Raw genomic sequence first — 26,439 nt, 5'->3', positions numbered from 1 at the left:
GTCCCCTCTCCCCCACCAACCCCACACTCCTCTGAGGGCAGACATTTTTTTGTTTGCATGGCTGCCTTTGTTTTTAACTGCCGTGCTCCCGGCACATAATAGGCATTCAATAAACATATGCTTACATAAAAGAAACTCCTTATTGTGTAAAATGGAGATAGCATATATGTCAAGAGTGAGCACCAAAGAAGATGGCGGGTAGAAAAGTGTAAGTCCAGACTGAAAAGCAAGTGTTACTACTGGGTTACACTTTTACATGGAATCATAAGTAACACGTTCATGACAAGGATCCCTTGTTCTGAAGTGGAGTGCATGTTTCTTCCTTCAACACTTGCTCTGGGGTGGGGGGTGACCTCGGGCTTCAAGGGGAACACCTGGCCCTGTGTTTCCCAGGAAAATCTTAGGGGCAAGGCTTGATGCCGTAGGTCAGGTTCATCCATGCCCAGCATCTGGGCAAATATCTGATTCTGCTCATCTGGAGAGAGAGAAGAGGGTGGCAAGACGAAGAGACAGTACAAGAGACAGAAAGACAGAGACACTCAGAGAGATACAGAGATAGCCAGAGCATGTCAGAGAAGAACAGAATGAGGTGGCTATGAGAGGCTCATAGTTATTCTAGCTTCCTCAATCATAGAGAGAATAGTAAAACATTTTAAAGGTAGAGTTAGAGAAAAGGAGATCAATAAAGAAAAGAGGACTTGAAACTAGAAAATCTGTTGAAATAACAAGCCACAGAACGTCCAACTGGCAAGTCTTAAACACTTCCAGGTGATCACTCCCAGCTGTAACTTCGAAGCTGCCCCCAGATAGGAGTGATTGCTGTGCTAATCTGATGGCAGAGGAGACTGAGGCTTTAAGGGGGTAAGTGCCTTGCCTGAGGTCACACAGATAATAAGCCTCAGGCTAGATCTAGGTATTTTGGCCCTTAATTCCTATGCTTATCTGAAGAGAGAGTTTAAAAACCAGCAAGTGCTAAGCAAAAGGAAACAAAAGAAAACACTACATACCACTGTTTGTGGGACTGTAAAACGGTGTAACCACTCTGGAAGAAAGTATGGAAGTTCCTCAAAGTGTTAAAAATCGAACTAGCCTATGATCCAGCAATCCCACTTCTGGGTATATATCCAAAAGAATGCAGGCAGGGTCCTGAGGACATATTTGCACACCCATGTTCACAGTAGTAATATTCACAACAGCTAAGAGGTGGAAACACCCCAGAGGTCCATGGTTGGGTGAATGGATACACAAAACGTGGTGTACAGACATTGGTGACGTTTCATTCAACTTGGGAAAGGAAGCACATTCTGTCACTTGCTACAGCACAGACGAAGTCTAAGGATATTATGTTGAATGAAATAAGCCAGTCGCAAAAAGACAGACAGAATTTCACTTATACAAGGTACCAAGAGTACTTAAATTTATACAGAGAAAAAAAATGGTGGTTGCCAGGGGCTGGGAGGGTGAGGAAGGAGAATGGAGAATTCTTGTTTAATGGGTATAGAGTTTCAGATCTGCAAGATGACAAAGTTCTCAGAACCCATTTCACAAAAATGCAAATATACTTAACAGACTCAACTCTATACTTCAAAATGATTAAAATGGTAAATTTTCTGTTATGGGTTTTTTTTACAATTAAAAAAATTCCTCCCCCGCCCTCTGCCTGCCTACTTGTGATCTCTCTCTGTCAAATAAATAAATAAAATCTTTAAAAAAAACAACAACACTAAAACCCCTCAAAACTCAAAGCCTCAGCTATTTGATATGTAGGGAAAAGAAAAAGAGATTTTGATTTTAAGAATACTAAAGCAGGAGTTAGAAACAATAATAAATCTACTGATTATTCAAGTCACACTGTTAAATTAAAATGGTTTTCCTACCCCAGAGGAAGTGTCCCAACGACATCCACGTTGTACGATTCTTTCAGGTTAAACCCAGCTGAAATGCCAGTCCCCATCACCACCTAGAACAGACACAAATCTGAATGTGCCTTCATAGATGAAAAGTCAACTGCCACCACCATAATCTATTCTCACTTTCAACTTACAGCTTTAAAGAACAGAATTATAGTTAGCCTCTAGCTTTCTAACTGCTCCTGATGGCCCTTCCCCCACAAAATTAGAATGGTCTCTACAGCTGCCTTGTGCCTGGCGTTCTTTCCTCTTAATTTTGTTCTGTTCCCTGCTGAGATGTCTGGCCGGCTGACTGCAAAGAGAAAGAGCCATAAAACCTTCCAGAAGTTGCCTCTGCCTTTCTAAGATGGCAGGAACAAGGGACGCTGGAGGGTGTATTGTGAGGGGGATGTACCAACGGCGTGTCAATCCTTCCGCTGACCCTCTGTCCCCACCAGCTGTGGTTCAAGACCTTGGCCAGCCCCACAGCGGTCTCCCACGTCAGCTACACTCAGGGTCATAGATTGCCTCTGTGCATGAGCCTCCCTGGATGGTCAATTTTAGTTGACATGTAAGTATAGCCCTTACTGACATGTGACAGAAAAATAACAGAAGGAGAAGCAAGTTCTTTCATCTTGAAGAACTACTGCTATTGAACTTTCTGAGTGGGTCATCCAGGGGAGGAGGGCTGGCCGGGGCAGCCAACCAGTCCTTACAGTAGTGGCAGCTGCAGGAAACCAATGATAAGGTAACATTATTAATAAACCATTGTGGTCATTTAACAACATAATAGAATATACAGTAGTTCATGGCATGTGCATTATTTTTACAACAGTTTCTAAGTCATGAGATGTTACTATGTATTAACTACTTAATGCATTAACTACTTAATACTGTTAGGTATTTCTTTTGGCTTTGAAGAGCCAGGAACCAACCAAGAAAGTCTGGGAACTTGTCTCTTGATCTTTTAAAAATGGAAATAGCCTCATTTTTTAAGGTTATTAATGTTGTAGGTGCTCATTATAAAATAATTAGACAATAAAAATTTTGAGGAAGAATAGTCTCCCATAATCTCAAAGATAATTCCTATTACAATTTTTATGGATGGCTTTTGCCTAGATTTTGAAAATCATCTCTGTCCACATTTTCCTTTTCGCATATTTGTGAAGGTTTCCCTTGACACATTCTAACCTTCTCTTGACAGAACTGGGAGAAAAAACACTCCCTGTTCCTCCCCTGTCCAAATCCCTCACCAAGACAGCCAGGTGTTTGTGGCAAAAGTTGACTTGACTTACCGCAAAGAACTCTAAAGGAATGGGTGCCGGCAATTTCTCTTTAAATCTCTCATTAAACTCCTTGCCACCCAACAGCAAACCAAAAACCATCAGCCCGACGCCTAGAGAACACACGTTGAGGTTTTTAACATTCTGCAACACAGCAACTGTACTCTGTAACACAGTGAACACTGGAGGTTACATCAAGCAACAGCCCCTAGACAGACAGACACACTAGTGTGCTAATCCACCCCGGCCATCCCATCACCGTGTATTTCTAGTGAAAAGTTCCCAGACTGAAATCTCTCTCTCCCACCAATTAGGAGGCATTTTTACCCAGTCCTACAACTTTATAGTTTCAATTCTTTTTTCTTTTTCTTTTTTTAGAGAGAGAGCACCAATGAGCAAGTAGGGGTAGGGGAGAGGGAGACAGAGAATCCCAAGCAGATTCTGTGCTGGGCTCGATCTCATGAAACTGAGACTGTGATCTGACCTGAAATCAAGAAAGAGTCAGACACCTAACTGATGGAGCCACCCAGGTGCCCCGTAGTTGTAACTGTTATTCAACAATCTTATATTGTATGTTCTGAGATTTGGTAATGGCTCAACGTAGTTTTATCATATTCAGAAAAGTACCCCTTAGGCTGAGTCCCGAGCATGAGGAACGATTAGGAGTTGATATCAGCAAAATAATGCAAAGGTAAATATACAGAAAAGTTTTTTGGGGGTGAAAGAGGGAGAAAGAAGTCATGTGTAGCAGGTGAAAAAGCGAACAGCTCCACTTCAAAAGCAAGAGCGTGCTGAAGTCTGGGTGAAGCCCTGGAGAGTTAGAAAAGAAAGTCTCCAGGGCGCCCAGGTGGCTCAATCAGTCAAGTGTCTACCTTCAGCTCAGGTCATGATCTCAGAGTTCTGGGAGTGAGTCCCACGTCAGGCTCCCTGCTCAGCGGGGAGTCTCTTTTCCACCTGCCCCTCCCCACTGCTCATACTCTCACGCACTTGTGTGTGTTCTCTCCCTATCACAAAAACAAATAAAATCTTAAAAAGAAAAGAAAGTCTCCTACTTTTATCTTAGTGTTGCAGCCTCAGCACTCCAAATGTGGTCAGTACTCATGTGGCCCCTGGACAGTGGGCTACACTGAGCCCAGGCTACACACCTTTGCCTGTCGATGCCTAGAACACTCTCAGGGGTTTATCTGTTCTATTTTTGTGACAAGGCACAGAGAGAAATCTCTGTGTAGGAAGCAGGCCATTGGCTACTATGGGAAACAAAGAATTTAGTTATTTAGGGCATGTTCCTACAGTTTGATCCCATTCTCAGCCATCAAGGACTCAATGTAAATGTCACTTCCTTATAGTGACTTTCTCAGCTCCCTAATCGAAAGGTCTCCCTATTCAACTTCCACAGCTGCCTGTACCTTTCCTCCATAGCATGTAACACGGTTTGCAATTAATTACATATTTGCCAATTAATGGTTTACTATCTGCCTTCCCAGGGGATCTGGGGTCCACGAGGGCAAGGGCCTGTATCTGCTCACTCACTGTGCCCAGCGTGGTGAATGGCACACAAACACCTGCAAAGGCCATCGGTTCTTCTGCCCAACACTAACTTTAGCAGCATCTCAGAACTTTTGATATGAAGCATTTGACTGTCATTTGATTTTAATTATTTCATAACTACTTCTTTATCCGTGGAATATTTAGAACTAGGTTTTTTTCCCCACATGTATGGGGGTTTTAAAGCTATATTTAGTTATCAGTTGTTAATTCTACTACATTGTGTGAGAAAATAAGGAATTTTTAGAATCTGTGATCAGTTTTAACATCATCAGTTCTTATCATTGTTCCCTATGCACCTGCAAATAATTTACATTTTCTCTGATTCGGGTGCAAGGGTTGACATAGACTTTATTAGATTCAATGGGTAATCGTGTTGGTTAAATCTTTTATAGATTTACTTTTTTATTTTTTGGGGCCTGCTTGAGTAAGCAGTTTTAGAGACAGATGTGTTCTCCTGTGATGCCTTTAAATTATGTTAGTTCCCAAAGAGAACATAATTTGGTCTAAAGAAAAAGCAGTCTCTTCAGCTAATTAGGTGAAGGTGAGGTCACCAAATAAAGGTCTGATACAAAATTCCTTGTGAGGTATCGCCTATTAATAAAACAGGACTTTAAGGTTCAATTCCCCTTGTAGGGTTCTCAGAAAAGTCTTAGAATAATGAGATCTTTTCCATTTTAATTCTTAGAAAAGTGAGTCTTAAAGGTACAGAAGAGAAGAGAGGAAAATAAGAAGGCAAAATGAGTACCGGGAAGTCAGGAAGCAGCTTACTTACATACACCACTGAAAAGATCCCACTGTACCGCTTTGTTTTCACTCCAAACAGGTACTTCAACATGGAGGTGAAGACGTGCACAGCTGCTGCGGTGGTAAAGCCCCGGACCAGGGGCTCGGTGAGATATATGGCCACAAATCCGAACCTACAGACACCTAGGCAAAACTTTTTTTTTTTTTTTTAAATGACAAAGAAACAAAGAAGTCACATGATAGAGCAGGAGGTGAAAAACCAACAGAAAACACACAAAAGTTGTTTCCAGACCACTTTCTAACACTACAGTCTTGCCTCTGCAGCAGTTAAGCAGGTCACAGGTGAAACATGGGTTAGAGAAAACAGTGGAAGTTTGGGGGCCGCTTGGAGCCTCATGGAGCACGGGGCACACTTGTACTTTCCCTGTTCCTCAGAACTGGGTGCAAGCTGAGTCAATGTCACCTCCTCTTCCTTCCAAGTGGGTAAGAGAGGCCTTCTTCCCATTACTAATCAAATCTACTTTAAACTTTTCTTGCTTTTGGAATCTCTAAAGGGCCCAGCTGAGGCTTGCTAGCTCCTAATAAATACGCACTTCAGGAAGGCGTGCAGCGGGACTGGTGTTCCTGGGTGTGCTGAACCCTGAGCTCTGGACCTCTGCCGGCTGGACCCTGCCCACCATGTAGACCAGCCACGAAGGCTCAATAGAGATTTATGAAATGGACAAATGAGAGCTCACTTCTCCATCTGTGAATATTACCTGGATGATTCCCGAAAGTAAGGTCACAGACATGGCGACTTTCACCCTCAAGGCGTCTCTTGCTTCCGTGCCGTTGGTTGCATTTACTCCTCCTGGGATGACAATATCATCTGGTACTAATCGGACAGCCACGCCGCCAATCATCAGGCTAATCACAGCAAATGGACCTGAAATAATGAAGTATTAGTTGAGGCAATCATTTCCAGCGAATCTCCCGTGGTTGTTGCCGATTTTCAAGGAGACACAGGTGAGGTTGATAAAATTGCCCTGCTCTCCGTCAGCCTTCTGCCCCCGGGTTATGTGTGAGCTGTGTATGTACAGATTGTATTCTCTAAAAATGGCCATGATAATACCTTCTATCCCATGGACTCTTCTAGGACCTGGACATCCGCCCATGGAGAGGCAGTCTGATTCCTCTCTCCTTGAATCTGGGTGGGCTTGTGACATGCTAGTCACCCAAAGAATGCAGCAAAAGTGATACTACGTGGCTTCTGAGACTACATGACAAAAGGTGAAGGTGGCTTCCATCTGACAGATGCAACACTTGCGTGTCCTGTGGCCGAGTGTGAGCAAGCTCAATTAGGACCCAGTGGAGAGGAGGATGGAGGGGAAGGAGGGGAGAGAGAGAGAGTAGCTGCTCCAGCTCCCCCTCTGACTCTCAACTACCTGACAGAGCCTGAGCGAGAATGGCGCAAGTTAAGCGCTTCCCAAATCCTGACCCACAGGAGCTGTGCGAGGTAATCAAGCAAATATCTGAAGCTGCAACAGTTTGGGGGGTATGTGTTACCCAGCACCAGACATCGGAAACCGTGTCCGTGTGTGTTGGTGGCAGCCTCGTGCGGCACCAAGGCTGTAATGAAGTCCATGTAAGGCTCACCCTAAATACACCGGGAAAAAGTCATGTATAATTCAGAGCCTCAAACAGGATGAAAATGCGACACATGCATAGTAACTAGGAACATGCAGTAACACTAATAAAAGAAAAAACCAGATACAAGCAAACCATATTATGAACTAAAGTACTTCTTTCCCAGATTTCAACAATTGCTCTTTTTACACAAGAAAAATGGTCTCCCCCCACCCCCACACACATTATGCCAAGATTATAAGAAAGCTATTCATTCTGGAAATCTGGGGGGAGTCTATTTTTATAAAGCCCCTAGTGGGTGTCCAGTAACAAAAGTATCGAGGAAGTGGGTGTTCTGGTAACAGACATGCGATCTCTTTGGCACACTGCAAAGTTTGGAAATCCAAATGGAATGGCACTAAAACGTCAGTTCTAAGCTTTTACCTATGGATACGTGTCTGGAGGTTCCAAAAAAACAATACATGATAACAGGATAAAATGAAGAGTACAGGCCAAACACGGGAGGCACAGCAGCCAGCATTGCAAAGGCTAACCCTGTGGGATGGAAACCAGCAGAAATGGAGAGATCATTAGAAAGTGGAGGGTTCTATGTGCTCATCTTTTGGTGCTTTAGGGGAAGCAGTGAGAGCCAAGTTAAACAGATGGGTCTTAACCTGCCCACCCTTGCATCCCAATCCTAAACTCAGGCTGAGACCATTCTCCCTATCATCTCCTCTTTGCCAAAGGGTGGACTTTTTTCTTTTTTTCTGTTTTACTCTTTCCCAACCTAAATAAGGGCAGAAAGTCCTACTCGATTGGTGTAGCTACAATCTTTGTTGAAGGCAAAATGCCGGCTGTTTCTCTAACGGGGTGTTTTTGTGGGTTTGTTGGGGATCCCTATTCAATAAGGAATTCCCAGTTTCCAGTTCCTACACCTCTTCCAGGTTCCCTCCACGGACATATGCTCCTCCGTAAGCAGTCCTCTTGGGCAGGTACCTTTCAAATGAGCCGAGCCTTGTTACCTTCCAGAGCACTCACTTATCTGATGGGAAAGCTTGGCACCTTTACCCCGAGAAACTTTGGATGTTCAGGCCACGCTCACTGGAGGACTTTCCATTCTGCCTGTGTGAGCGGGCAGTTTACACCCTTTTGTTAATTTTTTTTCTTGCAAGAATTAGTCAGCAACAATTCCCCAAAACTCCAGAGGACATGTGTCTAGCCCTCTGAATGGTTCTCTTGGAGTCACTTCTACCTTGACTTTAAGCGGAGGGGACATGTATAGTGCTTTCTCCTCTCTCTAGAAAATTCTCACTCCAAATTTACTGTCATCTCCCTGGTCCCCAAATACATCCAGTTGAACTGATGCACTAAAGACATGGTTTGGTGTCATTCACTCATAGTTTTGCACAGATGGTCTGGCATCCTCTTCAGAAGGTGGAGACAATAAACACCCTTGTTCTCGGCTCAGGGGGCTCAGCTGGGACAACTAGAAAATTCACTTAATGCGTTGTCATGTTGTGAAGAAAAAAATTTTAGCCACAGAACAGTGGGGAAGCATCCCTAGTTCATATATAATAATATGGTCATTTTCATGGTTTTCTTTTAAATTTCTATTTTTAAATTTTTATTTAAAAGGAATCAATGCATGCCCATAGTTTAAAAAGCCAAACGGTACTTTAAAAAAAGCTCCAAAGAAAAGTGTGCTCTCTCCTGCCTTACCCCCAGGTTCTGCTCCCCAAAGGCACTTACTTCCAACTTGTTCAGCTGTTTTTCTATCATTTATCTCTAAATCAACAGTTCTCAACCGAGAGGATTTTTCCCCCTAACCCTGCCCCAGGGTCATCTGGCAATGTCAGGAGACATTTTTTATTATCCTGACTGTCTGAGGATGGGAGCTGTCCCAGCAGGGTGCAGGGCTGAGAAACCCTGCTCTAAATAATGTGTTGGCATTATTATTCTGTTTATCAGTTTCAGATGTTAAATAGCTACTGATTTCCTATTTTCTCAGCTTCCACTTAGTTATATCATAATTATGTGACTTTTTTTTCCCTAAGAGGTTTTGAGATCTTCTCTTTATCCCTGGCATTCTGATATTTTATTATGGTGTGCCTCTTTTTTATTTCTTCTGCTGGGTACTTTGTCGCTTCTTGGAGTCTGAAAACTCATGTATTTCAATTCTGAAAATATTCTTTAATAATCTCTTCCCTTTAGTTTAACTCCTTCTTTCTGAACTGCAAGTAGATACACAACAGAACACCAGGACTGATCATCTGGTGTCCCCGTCTCACCTTTCTTACTGCTCACGTACTCACCTATTTCTTCCATTTCCAGATTTCCTCTAGCTTCCAACCCTATGATGGAGTATTTTGTTCCAGCTATCATATTTTTAATTTCTATGAGCTTTTTCTTGTTCTCTGAAGGCTCCTTTTAAAATTGCATCCCAGGGCACCTGGGTGGCTCAGTGGGCTCCTCTGCATCTGCCCCTTCTCCTGCTCACACACTCTCTCCAAGTAAATAAAGTCTTTAAAATCACATCCTGTTCTTATCTCACGGATTCAATATGTTTTCATAACCTGCTGAGAATATTACAGAGCAAACAGATTTTATTTTGCCCTCTCCATTATTTATATGCCCAACGAGGTCCTTCTTTCTGTTTGGTTTTTTCCTACCTTGAAGGTTCGTGTGCATCAGCCCCTTTATTTACTGATGAACTCTACTATATGGCAACTGAGGGATCAGCCAGTATCTTGGTTGGGGAACCCCCCAGTTGTCACTTTGGCGTTTTTTCTCTGGGGGTGGGTTGTCATTTGCCTTGGGCTGTAAGTTCTTGCAGGCTCTTTGGAGATGTGCAGGGCAAGGAAGAGCCCGTGTTAGTTAGTGCACAGGTCAACATGCAGACTTCATTGCTCCTGACGTCTTTCACTGTTTTCACTGCCATCCACTGAATGGTGTCAGTGGGGACTTGGGTGTCCATGTACTTGCTACTTATTATACAGAGTTTCAACCAATCCTCTCGTTTCTAGCCATCTGCCTGACTCTCACCTTTGACAATCCTTGGAGCCGCCAATTTCCCAACGTTTCCACAAGGCAGACACTCAAATACCCGCTTTCCCCACTCTGATAATTCAGTTGTTACTCGTCCATCACTTGCCATTTTTTTTCTCCTACTCCGCGGTGTCTGCTCTCCCATTTTCTTTGTCCTTGCTAGTTTACACCATTTTCTTCTCTATTACCATCATTTTATAGGGATTTTAAATGAATTAGAGAGAGAATTCAACTAAAATTCATGAATCTATTAATTCAATGCTTAAAAAAGTCTTTTTACTAATAATTTACCAACCACAAGAAATTAATTTACTATCTCTTGGATCTCTGTCTTTGCTACATTTTGTTTTTCCTATTTATCTATCTTCATTGACTAGTGGTGAGCAGAAAAATGCCTTTTCCATATGAATTTGATTGTGGGATGACTTACACCTGTTAGTGTTCAACCTACTGGATCATTCCTTCCTCCTTTCTGTAATACCACAGGTTCCTGGTTCTCCTTCCCCCTTTGCAGATGCTTCTTTTTTGGTCTCTTCTGCTGGTTCCTCCTTCTTTATTTGGTCTTTAATGTTGGGCAAAGCTTGATCCTGGCTCTCTTTCGCTCCACATTCTTTTCCCGGGTGGCCTTCCATGCCTTAAATGTTCCCTGTTTGTCAAAGATCCCCACATTGACATCTCTAGCCCACAGCTCTCTTTAGCCCATCATATTTTAAGTATAAACATGCAATCTCCATTTGTCTATTTCACAAGAATTTCAAATTTAACATGTTCAAACTTAGCCTTCAAAGCCATTCTTCCTGTAGTCTTTGTTATGTCTGCAATTAACACCTCCAACCCTCGGAGGTGAGAACCAGAAATCTGAGAGTCATTCTTGACCATCCTCCCTCCTCGGTGTCCCCACGTCCAACTCATCAGCCCAGAAACCCTAAAGCAGGTCTCGACATGCCTTTCTTCCCCATTCCCCCCTTAATCAATCCAACAGCCAATATGGCTGATTTCACCATAAAATATAGTGTGCATCTTTATAACTCTTTCCCTTTCTACCACCACCACCCTAGTTCAAGATGGAAGATGGCTAACAGGTCAAACATAAATCTGTGGAATGGCATTTTAACCCAATTAGGCATGAACCTGCGGATTTCGCTGAAGTATTAGTTTACACAGGTTCACTGGAGTCACTCCCTGCTGCTTTTTCTGTCCCACTTGACTCATTGACGGTTTCACTTGTTTCCCATTTCAGAGGCTGAACCTCTGGGTGTCCCCCTCTCTGTCCCCACCTCTTCTGTGCCCTTGGGGTGTTGGTGCCAAAATGGATGGGAAAAACCATCCTAAACCTGGTATAAGGCTTTTGTTTAAAAGATCTGGTAAATCAGTCACTTGGAAAATTAAAAATGCAGTTAATTGATTATGAGGGAAAGTGATTTTTTTAAACAAATTGATCATTTTGTAATTAATTTTTAGGAAACTGGAGAATGGAACAGATTCTTGCCCTACTGATCTAGAGGCTGTTCAAGCCATTATCACCTTTTCCCTATACTGAGTCCTGTCACCTCTAATTGGTCTTCCTGCTTGTATTCTGGTAGCCCTCCCACCAAGCAAGTCAATCCCCACCCCACCTCACAACAGCAGTCCTGGCGACCTCTTAGAGAGAAAGAAATCCTGAGTGAAAGCATGGTGATAGCTTTCAGTGCACTCAGAGTGGAATCCAAAAAGTGGCCAACAAGGCTCTGTAGACCTAGCACTGCCCACCTTGCTGGCCATCGGCCCCTAACCTGTGTGGCAAGTTGCTTCTCTGTGAATTTTTCAAACTATGTCTTCAAATACTGAACTCTTTTCCTGCTAAGTGTCTTCACACGTGCTATGCCCTCTGCCTCAGTTGTGCTTCTTCTCATTCCTTACCTGCCCCCGCTCATCCTTCAGGGCTCAGCTCCAATCTCTCTTAGAAGTTTCTGTGACTTACCTACTTAAGTTCGGTTCCCCTATTATTATCTTCTGGTACTCTGTATTTTCCTTCATTGTGTTTGACATTGTTTGTAGTTAAATGTAGTTAAATACAGTTAAATGTGCTTTTATTTGCTTCATACCTTTCTGCTTGATTGGATAGTTAATTCCATAAGGATATAGAGGGCTGGGCAGATGCTTGATAAACATGCATGAACAGATGAATAAATGAATGAGCATTTTCTTAAATTCTTATATCACACATAAAACCACACATATGTAGAGGAATTCAACATATCCTTGTCCATTGTAATAAGAGTATGGACTTAAAAGTTAAGAACCTTAACAATGACAACTGCAACGACACATTCATTAAGTGACTGATTAACTTAGCAAGAAGTGAGGCCATGCCCAGCAAGTTCCTAGAAATATAGTGATCTACAAACTAATATCATCATAGTCTACTACTGCTGTCTCTGGGCTTTTTAAGGGTCAAATGTTTCTGAAGCATTCCTTTAGACCGGTAAAGGTTACTAGCGTTATATGATAAAAAGTATGAATTTGCAACCATGGTGAAAGAAAACAGGAAAAAAGGTCAACAACTGCTTGAAGAGATGGTGGCAAGGGAAACAACACAAAGAAATATATAGACCTACTAACCTTGAGGAAGCTGAAGGACCCCCGTGCTTATGCCTGAGACCAAGTCACCCAACACATACTCTTTGAACTTATATGCTGGTAACCATTTTGTTATGGGCAGGAACATATAAATGATATTTCGTATCTTCTTAGGAGTACATCTGGGAGGACAAAAACAAAACAAAACAAAACCCCCAGAGGTCAAATGAGGAAGACTTCTATAGAATTAACACCAAGGCATTTTCCCTTCCCTGTATCCTGGAGCAATAAGTACAAATTCACATTCTGTGCTAAGAACAATCTCTCCACTCTGCAGAGATCAGAAACAGGAAGATCTGCTTGTAATCCCCCCTCCTTTTTTTTTTTTTAAATGGCAATACCTGAACTGGCTCCATAATGATGCTCTACAATTCACCATGAAAGATAAGAAAAATTTAGCTTCAAAATAATTGAGATATCCTGGAGGTTATTATTTTAGCAGATGAAATCCTAATGTACTTTCTATGTGGGTATACAAACAAAGTGGGGGAATTACTTACTCACTTAGTAATTTTGTGAATGTGGAACCACTGACCAGCATGCCCATTTAGTCTTCCCTGTCCTTATAAAATGAAGGAAATTTATATAAGTACTTGAGCTTTATGGATATGTATTCAATGCTTTAGGGTCTTTGATTAGGTAAACTCAAAACACCATTTGTTGGGGCTCCTGGGTAGCTCAATTAGTTAAGCTACTGCCTTTGGCTCAGGTCGTGATCCCAGAATCCGGGGATCGCATCTGGCCACGGGCTCCCAGCTCCATAGGGAGTCTGCTTCTCCCTTTAACCTTCAACCCTCTCACATTCTCTCTCCCTTGCTCTCTCAAGTAAGAATAAATAAAATCTTAAAAAAAAAAAAACAAGACACAATTTGTCATTGGTGTCCAGTAGTGGATTCTGTGTCTGGTTGTCTTGATTCGGTGGAACATCATGCTAATAAAACCCAGGCCTTGCATTTAATCCCCATGTAGTTCAATTAATTTTGATATGTAGACTATGTTATGGGCCCTGGCCAGTCCTTTTGCCAGTCTGCCAGTCATCAGAGATGTCACTGAATAAGAGATGGACAGATGGGTTCCATCACCACCAGGATAGCCCCAACTTTTCTGGGTGACAAGGAAGCAATTTGTTCTATTCAAAAGACAATGCATTCTTGTAGTATGCACGGTACTTTATATCATGTCTTTACAAAAGTATCTGATCATCAGCTGAAGAGAGATATTGGAAGCAGATCTGGGTCAACTGTGGCAAAAGCCATGAATCTGAGTGAAAACAAATCAGATTAGATGCGTCTCCTTGTTTAGAAAATTAAGATATTGGGGCGCCTGGGTGGCTCAGTGGGTTATGCCGCTGCCTTCGGCTCAGGTCATGATCTCAGGGTCCTGGGATCGAGTCCCGCATCGGGCTCTCTGCTCAGCAGGGAGCCTGCTTCCCTCTCTCTCTCTCTGCCTGCCTCTCCGTCTACTTGTGATTTCTCTCTGTCAAATAAATAAATAAAATATTTAAAAAAAAGAAAATTAAGATATTAATAATAGCTACACTTGTGTACTGCTTGCCACATGCCTTGGACTTTGCATATATTAATAGATTTTAACCCCCAGTAACTCTATGATGTAAGTACCATGACTATCCCCATTTTATAGAGCAGGAAACACAAGCACATGGTTGGCAGGTGGTTGGGACTAGGGTTAAAACTCAGTTTGACTCCGGTGAATACATTTTAAAACTCTCCTGATGATCACACCTAGAGCAGAGGGTTCCTATGATGCTAGGTGAACAAAGACCGTGGACATGTGGTCCCAACAGTCCAGAGGCAGCAGTCAAACCTAATCCTGGGAGCTCTCAAGAGACACATGTCGGCACACATGTATTACCATTCCCAGGCCTGCGAATGGCTATGTCAACACCTCCAAAGCGAAGAGTCCTAGGACACTGAGTGTCCCTGACAGCCTTCACTGGGACTTAAATTCAGGATGCTGCCAAATGGGGTAGAAGTCAGGGTGGAAAAAAAGACAGAGTGGTTGGAACATTCCTGAGAGATGAAGGGAAGAGATGGATATTTCGAAGGTGGTGGAGTTCAGGAAAGCAGGGTGTTTAGATAAACTGTTAAATGGAGGCAAGTGTAATCAGAATTCAATAAATAGGGTGAAATATATAATGAAGCTGGGGTTCAATCAAGTACCCATCCCTGAGTTACCACGTGGACAGTCTGCAAATCCTAAGTGCTATTTTTTTCCCCACCACACCAGATTTTCTTGATACGTCTGACCTCGCTTCTGTCATGACTGAATGATGGAATAAAGAAGTTGGTTAAAACACAACATACGTGAATGCCTGTTTCAGCTTATCCCCGATGGAATCTGAAATCTTGTCCTTCTTGTGCAGTCTTTCCTGGAGGACTGGGTGACTAAAGATAGGCCTTTCCACATAGTACCTCTGGCTTGCTGCGAGGATTTCATTTTCTTCAGCATGATCCATAGTACTGGGAGATGATGCATCAATAGCAGGAGACAAGCATTTCCTGAGTGTCACTAAAGGAGGAAATAAAGAGCCTACTTTAGATGCCAAAACCTGACAGATTCCTAAGCATCTCTTCTTTGGGGAACTGTGACTTTTTTGGAGGACTTCTCCATCCCTGGACGTCCCAGAGCACCTGTCATACAACTCAGTAGCTAGCCACCACTAATAAATCAAATGAAGTTAAAGTCAATTGGAAAAAAAAACCAAAAAACAAAAACCACTTGTGACTTCTTTCCTCCCAGAGAAATAAGTGGTAATGTGCGTGCTTTAAACAACAGCTCGCATTAAATTCAGTGGCTAAATTCTGCAGGCAGCGGCTTTCAGTCCATATGAGGGGAATAGTGACTCGGGCTGACACTGATCATTTACATGTCAAGGAATCAGGACAAGGGGCAAGATCAGTCCTTAAACAGACCCCAAGTTTCCTGAAGGTATATTATCTTCCTCTCCAATGCCGTAGTCACATTTGATTACTCCTTAAATTATTCCATGGTTCAGAACATCTCCAGGAGGAAAATTCCCGATGACCAGTGAAAGATCAAAAGTTGAAAATGTCAGTGCAATATTATAATACACATGTATACATATGCTGCATAGTAAATGTTATTAATATAAGTAAATGATCAAGGAATAAAAACCCAGTACATTTGTGCACATGAAAATGTGTGCAAAGATGTTCACTATGGCTTTATTACATTGCAAAATTGGGGGAAAAAAACCCTCAAATGTCTACCTGTACACAATAAAAAATAAATTTTGATAGAGTGATATATTGCATGCTATAGTTTTTTTAATTTAAAGAAGTTATTTATTTGACAGAGAGAGAGACCATGAGAGAGGGAACACAAGCAGGGGAGAAGCAGAAGAAGCAGGCTTCCCACTGAGCAGTGAGCCTGATGCAGGGCTCGATCCCAGGACCCTGGGATCATGACCTGAGCCAAAGGCAGACACTTAACGACTGAGCCACACAGGTGCCCCTATAAAGTAGTTTTAAAAAGCAACCTAAATCAATTTGTGTTGTCATCAGTAAATCTCAAAAACTTAATTTTCAATAAAAATGCAAGGCTCAGATGGATACTTCAAGGATGCAGTAATTTAAACAAAGCTTAAAAATGTATAAAGCAATGCTATATGTTGTTTATGACACATATATTAATAAATGTATAAAACCATGAATGATAATGAGAAACACTAGCATCAGGGTGGTGGTTCCTTCAGAAAGAAGGTGAATCAGACCGAGAGGAGACAAAGCTTTAACTTTCAATATCTACAATGTTTTAGTTTGTAAAACTGGTGCAAATAGAGAAAACGATTAGACCTGATTAAGCTTTGCAGTAAGTGAATGGGAGCTGGTTACATGATTCTTTGTATTTGTCTGTATATTTGAACTATAGACCTTATAATAAAAATTCAGTGCACGACAACTACAGCCAGTGTTCTCACCTGAAGGAAGGTAAGAGCAGAGGAGATGGCGGCTAGATGAGCTAATAAGTGTCTGTGTGGGAACCAGAGGGATGTAGGAGATTACTGATGTTGCTCGATGTAATCCCTGCGGGGTCAAAAGTTCCTCATCAAACTGAAATTACACTCACAGCGAACTCAGGGTCGTGTGATCAACCACAGACACAATACACAAAAACAAGTGCCTATGTCCCAGGAGGTTAAAAATTCCAGGGTATAGAAAAGGAAGCCTAACCATAAATCCAGGCAAGTACCAATAAGGAAGATATGAGCAGATTAGTCTGGAGAAAGAGGATTTTACAGCAGCATCTGACAAATAGAGATCATATGTCTTGTATTTCTTTTTATTTCTTTTAAAGATTTTATTTATTTATTTTATTTTTTAAAGATTTTATTTGTTTATTTGACAGAGATCACAAGTAGACAGAGAGGCAGGCAGAGAGAGAGAGAGAGGGAAGCAGGCTCCCCGCTGAGCAGAGAGCCCGATGTAGGACTCGATCCCAGGATCCTGAGATCACGACCCGAGCCGAAGGCAGCGGCCCAACCCACTGAGCCACCCAGGCGCCCCTAAAGATTTTATTTATTTGACAGAGATCACAAGCAGGCAGAGAGGCGGGCAGAGAGAGAGGGGGAAGCAGGCTCCCTGCTGAGCAGAGAGCCCAATGCGGGGCTTGATCCCAGGACCCTGAGACCATGACCTGAGCCAAAGGCAGAGGTTTAACCCACTGAGCCACCCAGGCACCCTGTTATGTCTTCTGTTTTAGACTAGCAAGGCTGGTTGCCCATCTCTCAGCTAACTTTTTATGGCCAGTCTAGGAACTCATCATAATACCCAAGAACGACAGGCTGATGTATGTGAGTGGAGTCTGACCATAGGGCAAGACGACCTGCTCTTCCAGAACATTACACAACAGTGTTGTAGAACCACCCATATTTCAGGCAACATACCAAGCATGCTGCTTTAAGCTGTGGTGTCCATGCCTACAGTTCCATTCACTCTGCTAAGAAATGCTATTTTCCCCCTCACTCTTGCTTGCATTCTCCCTATACTCTGATCATTGTATCTTTCAAAAGCCTGGTTTTGTCTCCTGTTTCTGTAATCCCCTATGGACTGGGTCTATACTTACTACCTAGGTAATTTCACATTTTCCTCCCACTGGTGGTAATTATTGGTCTCTTCTAGACTGTGATTCCTGAGGTCATACCATACCCTGAGCTTTAAGGACCTAGCTCAGTCCCTGTCTCTTAGTTGGCAATCAGTATTTGATGAATGAATGATATCTTTGGGTTGGAGCTCATGACTGTTCTGTAGCTCATGCTTCCTCTCTGGTTTTTACAGTATAGGAGAGTAAGCCTGCTTTAAAATGTATTCATTTCCTCTGTACACCTCCTTGGTCTTCTAATGTCCTGTTTCAGAAAGGTTGTATCTTCCTTCATAGAGTCACTTAAAGACAAAAGGATAAGTAGATCTGAGGGAAGCCTAATGAGAGTCAGATTTTCTTTTATTCTCTGTTGCAAAAACCCAGTTTTGCCATTGATGTCATGTTCCCCAACATCAATTGCCCAGACGTCAATGGGATGGATTGTGATGTTGTGTCATCTACAATTGGTGGGGCCAAACCTGGCCACTTGGCACAGTGGCCTGGAGAGGGTTTAAAGCACCAATGTCAGGGCCTCACTTTGAACCTCCTGAAATAGCATTTCCAGGGGCGGGGCCTGGACAGTGTTCATTCGGTTCATGTGGGTGTGGGCATGCGTTGCTGTATGCACATGGGACGGCCTTCTCTAAAGGGTTGGGAGCAACAGAAAAGGTGTTTACATTGAAACACAGCAGAAGAAACAAGATATTTCTTTTTGTTGTATTTTATTTATCTGAGAGAGAAAGAAAGTGCAGGTTCAGGGGAAGGGGTGGAAGTAGAGGGAGAAGCTGACTCCCAGCTGAGTGTGGTACCCAACGCAGGGCTCCATCCCAGGACCTGACCTTGGGGAGGACAAGGACAGCTCCTCTCTGTCCACAGTGGGAAGGCAGAGTATGTGGACACAAATGCACTTAGGCTGGTGGACGTGGTGCTGGAAAGATGAGTTGTTTCTCTTTTGTGAATTGTATTGGAAGTGAGAAGTAGGGGCGCCTGGGTGGCTCAGTTGGTTAAGCATCAGACTCTTGATTTCTACTCAGGTCATGATCTCAGGGGCACTCGGCAGGGAGTCTGCTTGAAATTCTCTCTCCCTCTCCCTCTGCTCCTCCCCACTGCTCTCTCTCTCTCTCTCTCAAATGAAGAAATAAATGTTGGGGCACCTGGGTGACTCAGGGGGTTAAGCCTCTGCCTTTGGGTCAGATCATGATCTCAGGGTCTCGAGATCGAGCCCCACATCGGGCTCTCTGCTCAGCAGGGAGCCTGCTTCCCCCTCTATCTCTGCCTGCTGCTCTGCCTACTTATGATCTCTCTCTCTGTCAAATAAATAAATTCTTTAAAAAAAAAAAGAAATAAATCTTAATTTAAAAAAAATAAGAAAGAAAGTGAGAAGGAAAGAGAGATGGTTGGAGGTCTGAGGGAAGAGAAGTTAGACCAGAGACTGATGAGGAATTGCCAGGCACTGCTGTGTCTACTTGATGTCTGTGACCCAACTTGTAAGTAGAAACGAATAAATACATAAATGTGTTTTCTTCCATAAATAAATAAATAAATAATTTTTTAAAAGTACCCTGGGAGACTCAGATGATCAGCTAGATCGGTATTTGACATATTAAAAAATACTGGCTTTCAATTCTGCCTAAACTCAGAATCTCCTCAGGTGCTTTCAAAACCCAGAAATCCTGGGCTCCATACCAGACCAATTAGAGCCCAACTTCCAGGAGGGGAGCCCAGGCTTTTTCTTTAAAAAGCATCCTATGATGATTTTAATGAGGACCCTGGTTTAAAACCTACAAGAGACAGAGAAACACACATGAACAAGACATAAAAAAAACCACAAATAATTTGAAGTAATTTTGAAGATGAGTTTGAAATATAAGGACACGATGCAGCAGTAAAACTACTTCTTTGATTCCACCATTCTCATTTAGGGAACTAGTTCTCAGCCCTGGCCGCTCACTGGAATCACCGGGGCAGGACTGGTGTCTGGATCTCCTGCAAGGGATTCCAGCTTAATTGGTGTGGGAGGCAAGCAGGGGCTGTGAATGTAAAAAGTTCTCCAGGAGAAGATAAGGCACAGGTGAAGGTCAAAACCACTGACTTAGGGAATGGCAGTAGAAACACTCACATCCCCCCCCAAAAAAGAAAAAAAAAACTGGATAGGGTATAAATAAAGTGTGGGCAATGCATTGTATCACTGTCTTTGCTTACATGTATGTGTCTTTGAAATAGCTAATAAAAAACTACAAAACAGGAAAATATCTAGCTTAGGTTTTTCAAGTAAAGTCTTATTTCTATTATGTTCTGAAAACAAGAAGGAGTTGTGTGTAGTTGTTAAAATTTACACAAATAAAGTCTCAGTTGTTACAAACATTTCATTCTAGGTTTAAATTAGGAGCAAGTCTCAAAGGAACTTAGATTTCAAAACATGAGGTGGACTTAGGATATCGTTAGGGTATATACTCTCTCTAGCGTTGCCAAATAAAATATACAATGTCCATTAAACAGAAATGCAGACAAACACCAAATACTTTTTGAGCATATTGCATGGAGCATATTATATTAAAATTTCATGCTTTATCTCAAATTTTACTGGGTATCTTATATTTCCCTTGCTAAGTGTGGCAACTGTAACTCTCTGTAGGTTAGGAAGAGACAGAGGTACATGGGGATTCTCAAATATTTTTGAGGTGTTAGGATTCTGGCTATGGTCTATGCCTCCTTGAGATACCTGTTTGGCAGTTTTTTCTTACTGGGAAAAGAAAGGAGTTCTTGGAAGGGTAAGGACGAGAACAGAAAAGAGGGTGTTATAAAGACAGGCTGTCGGCTGTCCTTCTGGGGAACTTTTAACACTCATCAATAATGATTAAATAATTAAAGCCACGAAGGCTATCAATAACTCCCTTATCAGGAGAAGAGTGGCAAAGACACCAAGGGACCAACCTGAGCAGATCAAATGACCAGACTCTTATCTGACAGATAATGAGCTTCCAGTGTGCTGATTAAAATATAAATCACCAAGCTGTAAAACCATGCAAGCTTTCACTTGAGAAATGTCACCTCTAAGATGGTCGAAAGAGGCAAATCTTTTGACAGGCCCTTCAACAAAAACACTAGCTACAGAAAAGCAAAATGACCTAGAGGTTCAAATCCTGTTTTCCACAGCTATGAAAGAAGGGATTTAAAAAGAGTTTTCATCATAGATTTCTAGGTTGGAAAGTCATCCTGAAGATGATGCAATTTAACCCCCTCCCCCTGTAGGCCAGAAAACAGACCCATCTACACTCACATAGGGGTAAGTGACCTCTCCAAAAATATTCTCAAGACACACACCTTGTTCCCTATTTAAAAGACACAGATATTTATAAATAAAAACTATGACAAAACAGTGGCACCATTTTTAATTTCAAATTAAGGCAAGCATTAGTTGCTCGCCGATAATGAAGATTCACACTGATTCTGTGGGAGATGCTCCAACATGGAGGTCAGGGTCAGGGTCCAGCCCTGGGTCTGCTTCTCAAGCATCTGAGCCATTCGGCATCATTATGACAGGGCCAACTATGGAATCCAGCAGATTCCATACTCAGAAAGTGTGTCTGAATCATTCAGGGAGCTTGAAATGACAGATTTCCAGGCCATTTAGAGATGCCGATTTAGTAATTCCAGAACCTGCATTGTTTAAAGCCCATGCAGAGAGAGAAAGGAACAACCTGTTGGGAAACAAAACTGAGTGGAAACTCAGTGCTGTGCATTTCTGTTCAGTGATGGCTACTTAGGGCTCAAAAATGCTTGTTGAATGACAATACAGAAACAGCTTGCCCGAGTCTTAGTGTCCTCCTCATTCTTTTTTTTATTTTTAAAGATTTTACTTATTTATTTGACAGAGAGATAGAGAGCACGAGTAGGCAGAGGTGCAGGCAGAGGGAGAGGGAGAAGCAGGTTCTCTGCTGAGCAGGGAGCCCGATGTGGGACCTGATCCCAGGACCCTGGGATCACGACCTGAGCCAAAGGCAGCCATTTAATCGACTGAGCCACCCAGGGCCCCCCTCCTCATTCTTAAATTATATTTCCAGTGACAACATTCTGAGATCAGTAATTGGCATGCTTATTCAAAACACCAATAAAATCTCTGTGGATTTAGCTAAAATGGATTCAGTTGTCTGAAACTAACACACCCCACCCAACCACCACCACCACCACTAACACACACACACACACACACACTGGTTCAGTAATGTTTTTCAGTTTGTGAATATTCCTCACTGTGGACTGAAGGGATCAGAAGAGAGAGGGTTTCAGGGCATCTGTTCGTCTTTTCAAAGTAATCAACTTACATATCTGTAACTCTAATTGTAATTCTTTTTTTTTTTTAAGATTTTATTTATTTATTTGACAGACAGAGATCACAAGTAGGCAGAGAGGCAGACAGAGAGAGAGAGGAGGAAGCAGGCTCCCTGCTGAGCAGAGAGCCCGATGTGGGACTCGATCCCAGGACCCTGAGATCATGACCTGAGCCGAAGGCAGCGGCTTAACCCACTGAGCCACCCAGGCGCCCCTCTAATTGTAATTCTATAATTAATTACATAATAGTCAAATTAGTCCTAATGCCTAGGTTGATCTTTTCCTTCCAATTATGCAGCCACATGCCCAAACTTACTATATCTTTCACATAATTTCTCTAAGGGCATCAGCATGAACCACTAACAAAAATATATGTTATTTATTACGAAAATTTTCTAAACTTCCCAGGTCATAAACTTTCTATAATGGGCATAGCATATAGAAAAGGCTTCGTGAGTTGTAGTCCAGAAAATGATTTTTCACTCATGACTTTATCAGTGTTTTCCTAAAAGCAATTTGAAAAAGCTGCTTCCTTTTCTCTAGTCTTCTGGGACTCTTACCATATATTATCTGCTTTTCCTTATGAACAATCATTGATGAACTATGGTGTCCAATACTTACAAAGAGCCAAAGGCCCCAAAATCTGTGCAAGCTGCTCCTGAATGCGGATGGGAAGCTCTGTGGGGCAACCACCGTCCGCGAAACACTGGGCACACACCCCTGCAGTCAGCAGTCTCCCAGACATCTGGCGACTGAATGCTCTCTAGGGGTCTTTGAATGGGTGGGGGTGCCAAATGTACCAAAGGACTTAGCTTGGGGCTCTGCCCATCCTTTCCCTCTTCTTACAGATATATCACCTTCCTCTTAAATTCCTCTGCCAAAGAATTATTAGATTTCTAACCAGAGACACATCACATGGTATAGGCTTTGGGTTCAGAAGGACCACATTTGGAGGCTGGAACTGGCACTTTAACAGCTGTGTGCATTTTGCAAGCAACATCAGTTTTCTGTCCCTTCATTTGCTTATCTGTAAACAGCAGTTAGGCGTGCAGGCTGTGAAGTGACACAGACCACATTCCAATTCTGCCGTGATGACAGGACATCTGGCACACTATCTGTCTTCTCTAAGTGGAGTGACCCTGGGTCCTGGCTTATACTCACTGTCTCAGAGTAATTATCACTTCCAAAAGTGTCCAGGATTGGAAAATAGATTCTTTGTTTCCCTCAGGTTCTCCAGCTGTAACACTGAAATAAACATAACACTTCAACATAGATCTGTGAGGAATAAATTAGAAAATGTTTCCCAAGTACCGATCGTGGGGCGTGGGACACAGTACGTGCTCATGCTCCGTACGTGTGACTGTTACTACTGCTGCGGGCAGGGAACCTCATTTCCTTCGATCTCAGGTTGCTTATTTGAAAATGGGAATAATGATTTTCCTCCATTTTCATTTAATTACCTTTTTGAATCCCTAATATATTCACATGGCTCAAAAATACATGTATAAAAAGAATTAAATTACAATTTCACTTCCATTCTATGGCTGGGAGGCAACCATGGTGTCTACTTTCTGTGTGTCTTTCCAGAAGTATTTCACACAGGCAGGCATGAACACATAGTCTCCTTCTATGAACGGTAGCATAACTTAATACTGTTCGGCACCTTGCTTTTTTCACTTAATATCTCTTGGTTTTCTTTCCATATCACTATAAAATAGAGTCCTCATTTTTTAAAGATTTATTTATCCACTTGAGAGAGAGAGCAAGAGAGCAAGTGGGGGAGGGGAGAGGCAGAGAAGGAATCTCAAGCAGACTCCTCACTGACCAAGGAGCTGGATGTGGGGCTCTATCTCATGACCCTGAAATCATGACCTGAGCTGAAACCAAGAGTCAATACTACCCAACCGACTGAACCACCCAGGCCCCCCCTTGTTGTTTTGTTTTTTAAACAGCTGCATAGCACGCCATTATACGGATGTTCATAATTTGTCTAGCCAGTCCCAACCGTGCTGTGCTCGGGATTAATGTAAGAATTATAAAGCACTTAGAATAAGGGACTCCATACATATTTATGATTACCTTTTAAATCAATCTCACACTTACTTCCTTTTATCCGCTCCATTTCTCAATGTCTTGGGTCTCTACTCATGCATTCAATATGATTCAACTGAGTTTCTACTTCCATGCTTGGCTGTCACATCCAAGCTGGCTTAGAGATCAATAAGCTATGGTAAACATCCTCAGGACACTTGTCCTCTAATGTCTTTGCAGCATTCCACCTCCTTTAAGGATTTCTTACAGGTGGGGAGAAGCATATGAAATGAGAGAGCATATAGGGGAAAAGAGAAAGTTCTGGGAATGGGAGAAAGAGATTGTCGGCAAGAAAATATCCTTTAGGAAATGAGATCAAGGGCCTTTGATATATAAATCATTATTTTTTTCCTTATAAAATATATGAGCAGTGTGGAAATTTGGAAATTCTTCATTTTTCTCTTGCATAATACATATTGAGTGTATATTATAAATACATAATTTGTGCATATATAATGTATATTCACATGATATTGTCTTAATAGTTTCGCATTAAAATTTTTGGTTTTATTTTTGGGTTTTTTTTTTGAGATTTTATTTATTTGACAGAGAGAGAGACAGCAAGAGAGAGAACACAAGCAGAGGGAATGGGAGAGGGAGAAGCAGGCTTCCTGCTGAGCAGTGAGCCCAATGCGGGGCTCGAACCCAGGACCCTGGGATCATGACCTGAGCTGAAGGCAGATGCTTAATGACTGAGCTACCCAGGTGCCCTTAAAATTTTTGTTTTTGAAGACTTTATGAATTTATTTGAGAGGAAGAAAGAGGGAGAGAGAATCTGAAGCAGACTCCACACTGAGCATGGAACCCAATGCAAGGCTCGATCTCAAGACCCTGAGATCCTGACCTGAGCCAAAATCAAGAGTCAACGCCAAAATGACTGAGCCACCCAGCACCCCTGCATTAAAGATATTTTACTTAACATGATATCATAAGCATTTTGCCACATTAATAAACAACCTCAGAAGCATATTGTTTAATGGTTGCATAATATTTTCTAATATACATTTACAATGATTTAGTTAACCACTTTCCTTATAATTAGATACTTCGGCTACTTTACTCTATGCCCAATTGGAGGTTTAAAATCACATCTCTGAGATCAAGAGTCACATGCTCTCCTGACTGAGACAGGCAGGCAACACCAAAATTTCGCTATTCAAGTGGAATTCTGGTTTTGATCTGTGTGAGTTCATATGCGATAGTAATTTTAAAAAAGTTCACCTTTAAACCATGTCAATACTCATTTTAAGCACTGAGTAACTTACAAAATAAGTAAACAAGAAGTACAGGTTGACTTAAACTAATATGAATGGTAGACATTTAGTGAGCTGCTTCTTTACACACAATAATAAGTGTAATTACAGCAGTTAACATTTACTGAGACTGTGGGATTAAGACTCACAGCATCCACGGGACGTAAGAATTATCCACATTTTTCAGATGACATATCTGAGGCTCTGATAGGATAAGAACAGCCAGGATGTGATTCAGGTCTGATTTCAGAAACCATGCGCGTATGCAATGTTGCCTCATTAACGGCGTGTCAGATTGGTCATGCTCGAATGTTTACCTGATGTTGTTTAAATATTAACTATAGGCATGTATTCTCACTCGTCATGATTTGCTGCTTATGAAGTATGGTGGTTTTGGAGCGCATTGGAAGGCTTCAGAGAGGATACTGGATTTGAAGCCACTCTTGAATAATGGATAGAAGGCGGAAGGAAGCGCATGTGATTCTGTACAGAGATGTGAAAGGTAAAAATTAATACAAAATGTTCATAGAACACCAAAAGCACCAGGAGAAATCCTGTTTTGAGTGGTTACAGAAAATGAAACTGGAGAGGCTGAAGAGCCAGGTGTTACAGGACTGTAAGGGCAGGCTAGTTATTTGGCTCTACTCCCATCCTACTTTGTTCTGTATAGCACCACACTGTTATGGAAAAATTATTCAGTTTCATTAAAAAATGAAGTCCCGGGACGCCTGGGTGGCTCAGTTGGTTAAGCAGCTGCCTTCGGCTCAGGTCATGATCCCAGCGTCCTGGGATCGAGTCCCACAGTGGGCTCCTTGCTCGGAAGGGAGCCTGCTTCTCCCTCTGCCTCTGCCTACCATTCTGTCTGCCTGTGCTCTCTCTCTCTCTGATAAATAAATAAAATCTTTTAAA

General features: G+C 42.2%; 1 protein-coding gene across 3 annotated transcripts in view; it reads right to left on the bottom strand.

Moving 5' to 3' along the window:
• Positions 1-26,439, bottom strand: part of SLC26A5 (solute carrier family 26 member 5) — a 54,446-nt gene that overhangs the window by 13,721 nt on the left and 14,286 nt on the right. For 2 of the 3 annotated variants that reach the window (XM_044245856.1, XM_044245857.1), the window contains exons 3-8: positions 15,058-15,262; positions 12,716-12,855; positions 6,223-6,389; positions 5,493-5,657; positions 3,185-3,337; positions 1,878-1,960 (exon numbers count right to left, since the gene is read on the bottom strand). In XM_044245856.1, the coding sequence (XP_044101791.1) occupies positions 1,878-1,960; positions 3,185-3,337; positions 5,493-5,657; positions 6,223-6,389; positions 12,716-12,855; positions 15,058-15,209 (860 nt within the window). In that variant the 5' untranslated portion in view covers positions 15,210-15,262. Of the gene's footprint in view, positions 1-1,877; positions 1,961-3,184; positions 3,338-5,492; positions 5,658-6,222; positions 6,390-7,513; positions 7,625-12,715; positions 12,856-15,057; positions 15,263-26,439 lie in introns of all 3 variants that reach the window. The other variant, XM_044245858.1, reaches the window with a different exon arrangement.

This window comes from Neovison vison, chromosome 4 (genome assembly GCF_020171115.1).
Source record: "Neovison vison isolate M4711 chromosome 4, ASM_NN_V1, whole genome shotgun sequence".
In the NCBI taxonomy this organism is placed as follows: Eukaryota; Metazoa; Chordata; class Mammalia; order Carnivora; family Mustelidae; genus Neogale; species Neogale vison.
This window is presented reverse-complemented; position numbering and strand designations above follow the sequence as displayed.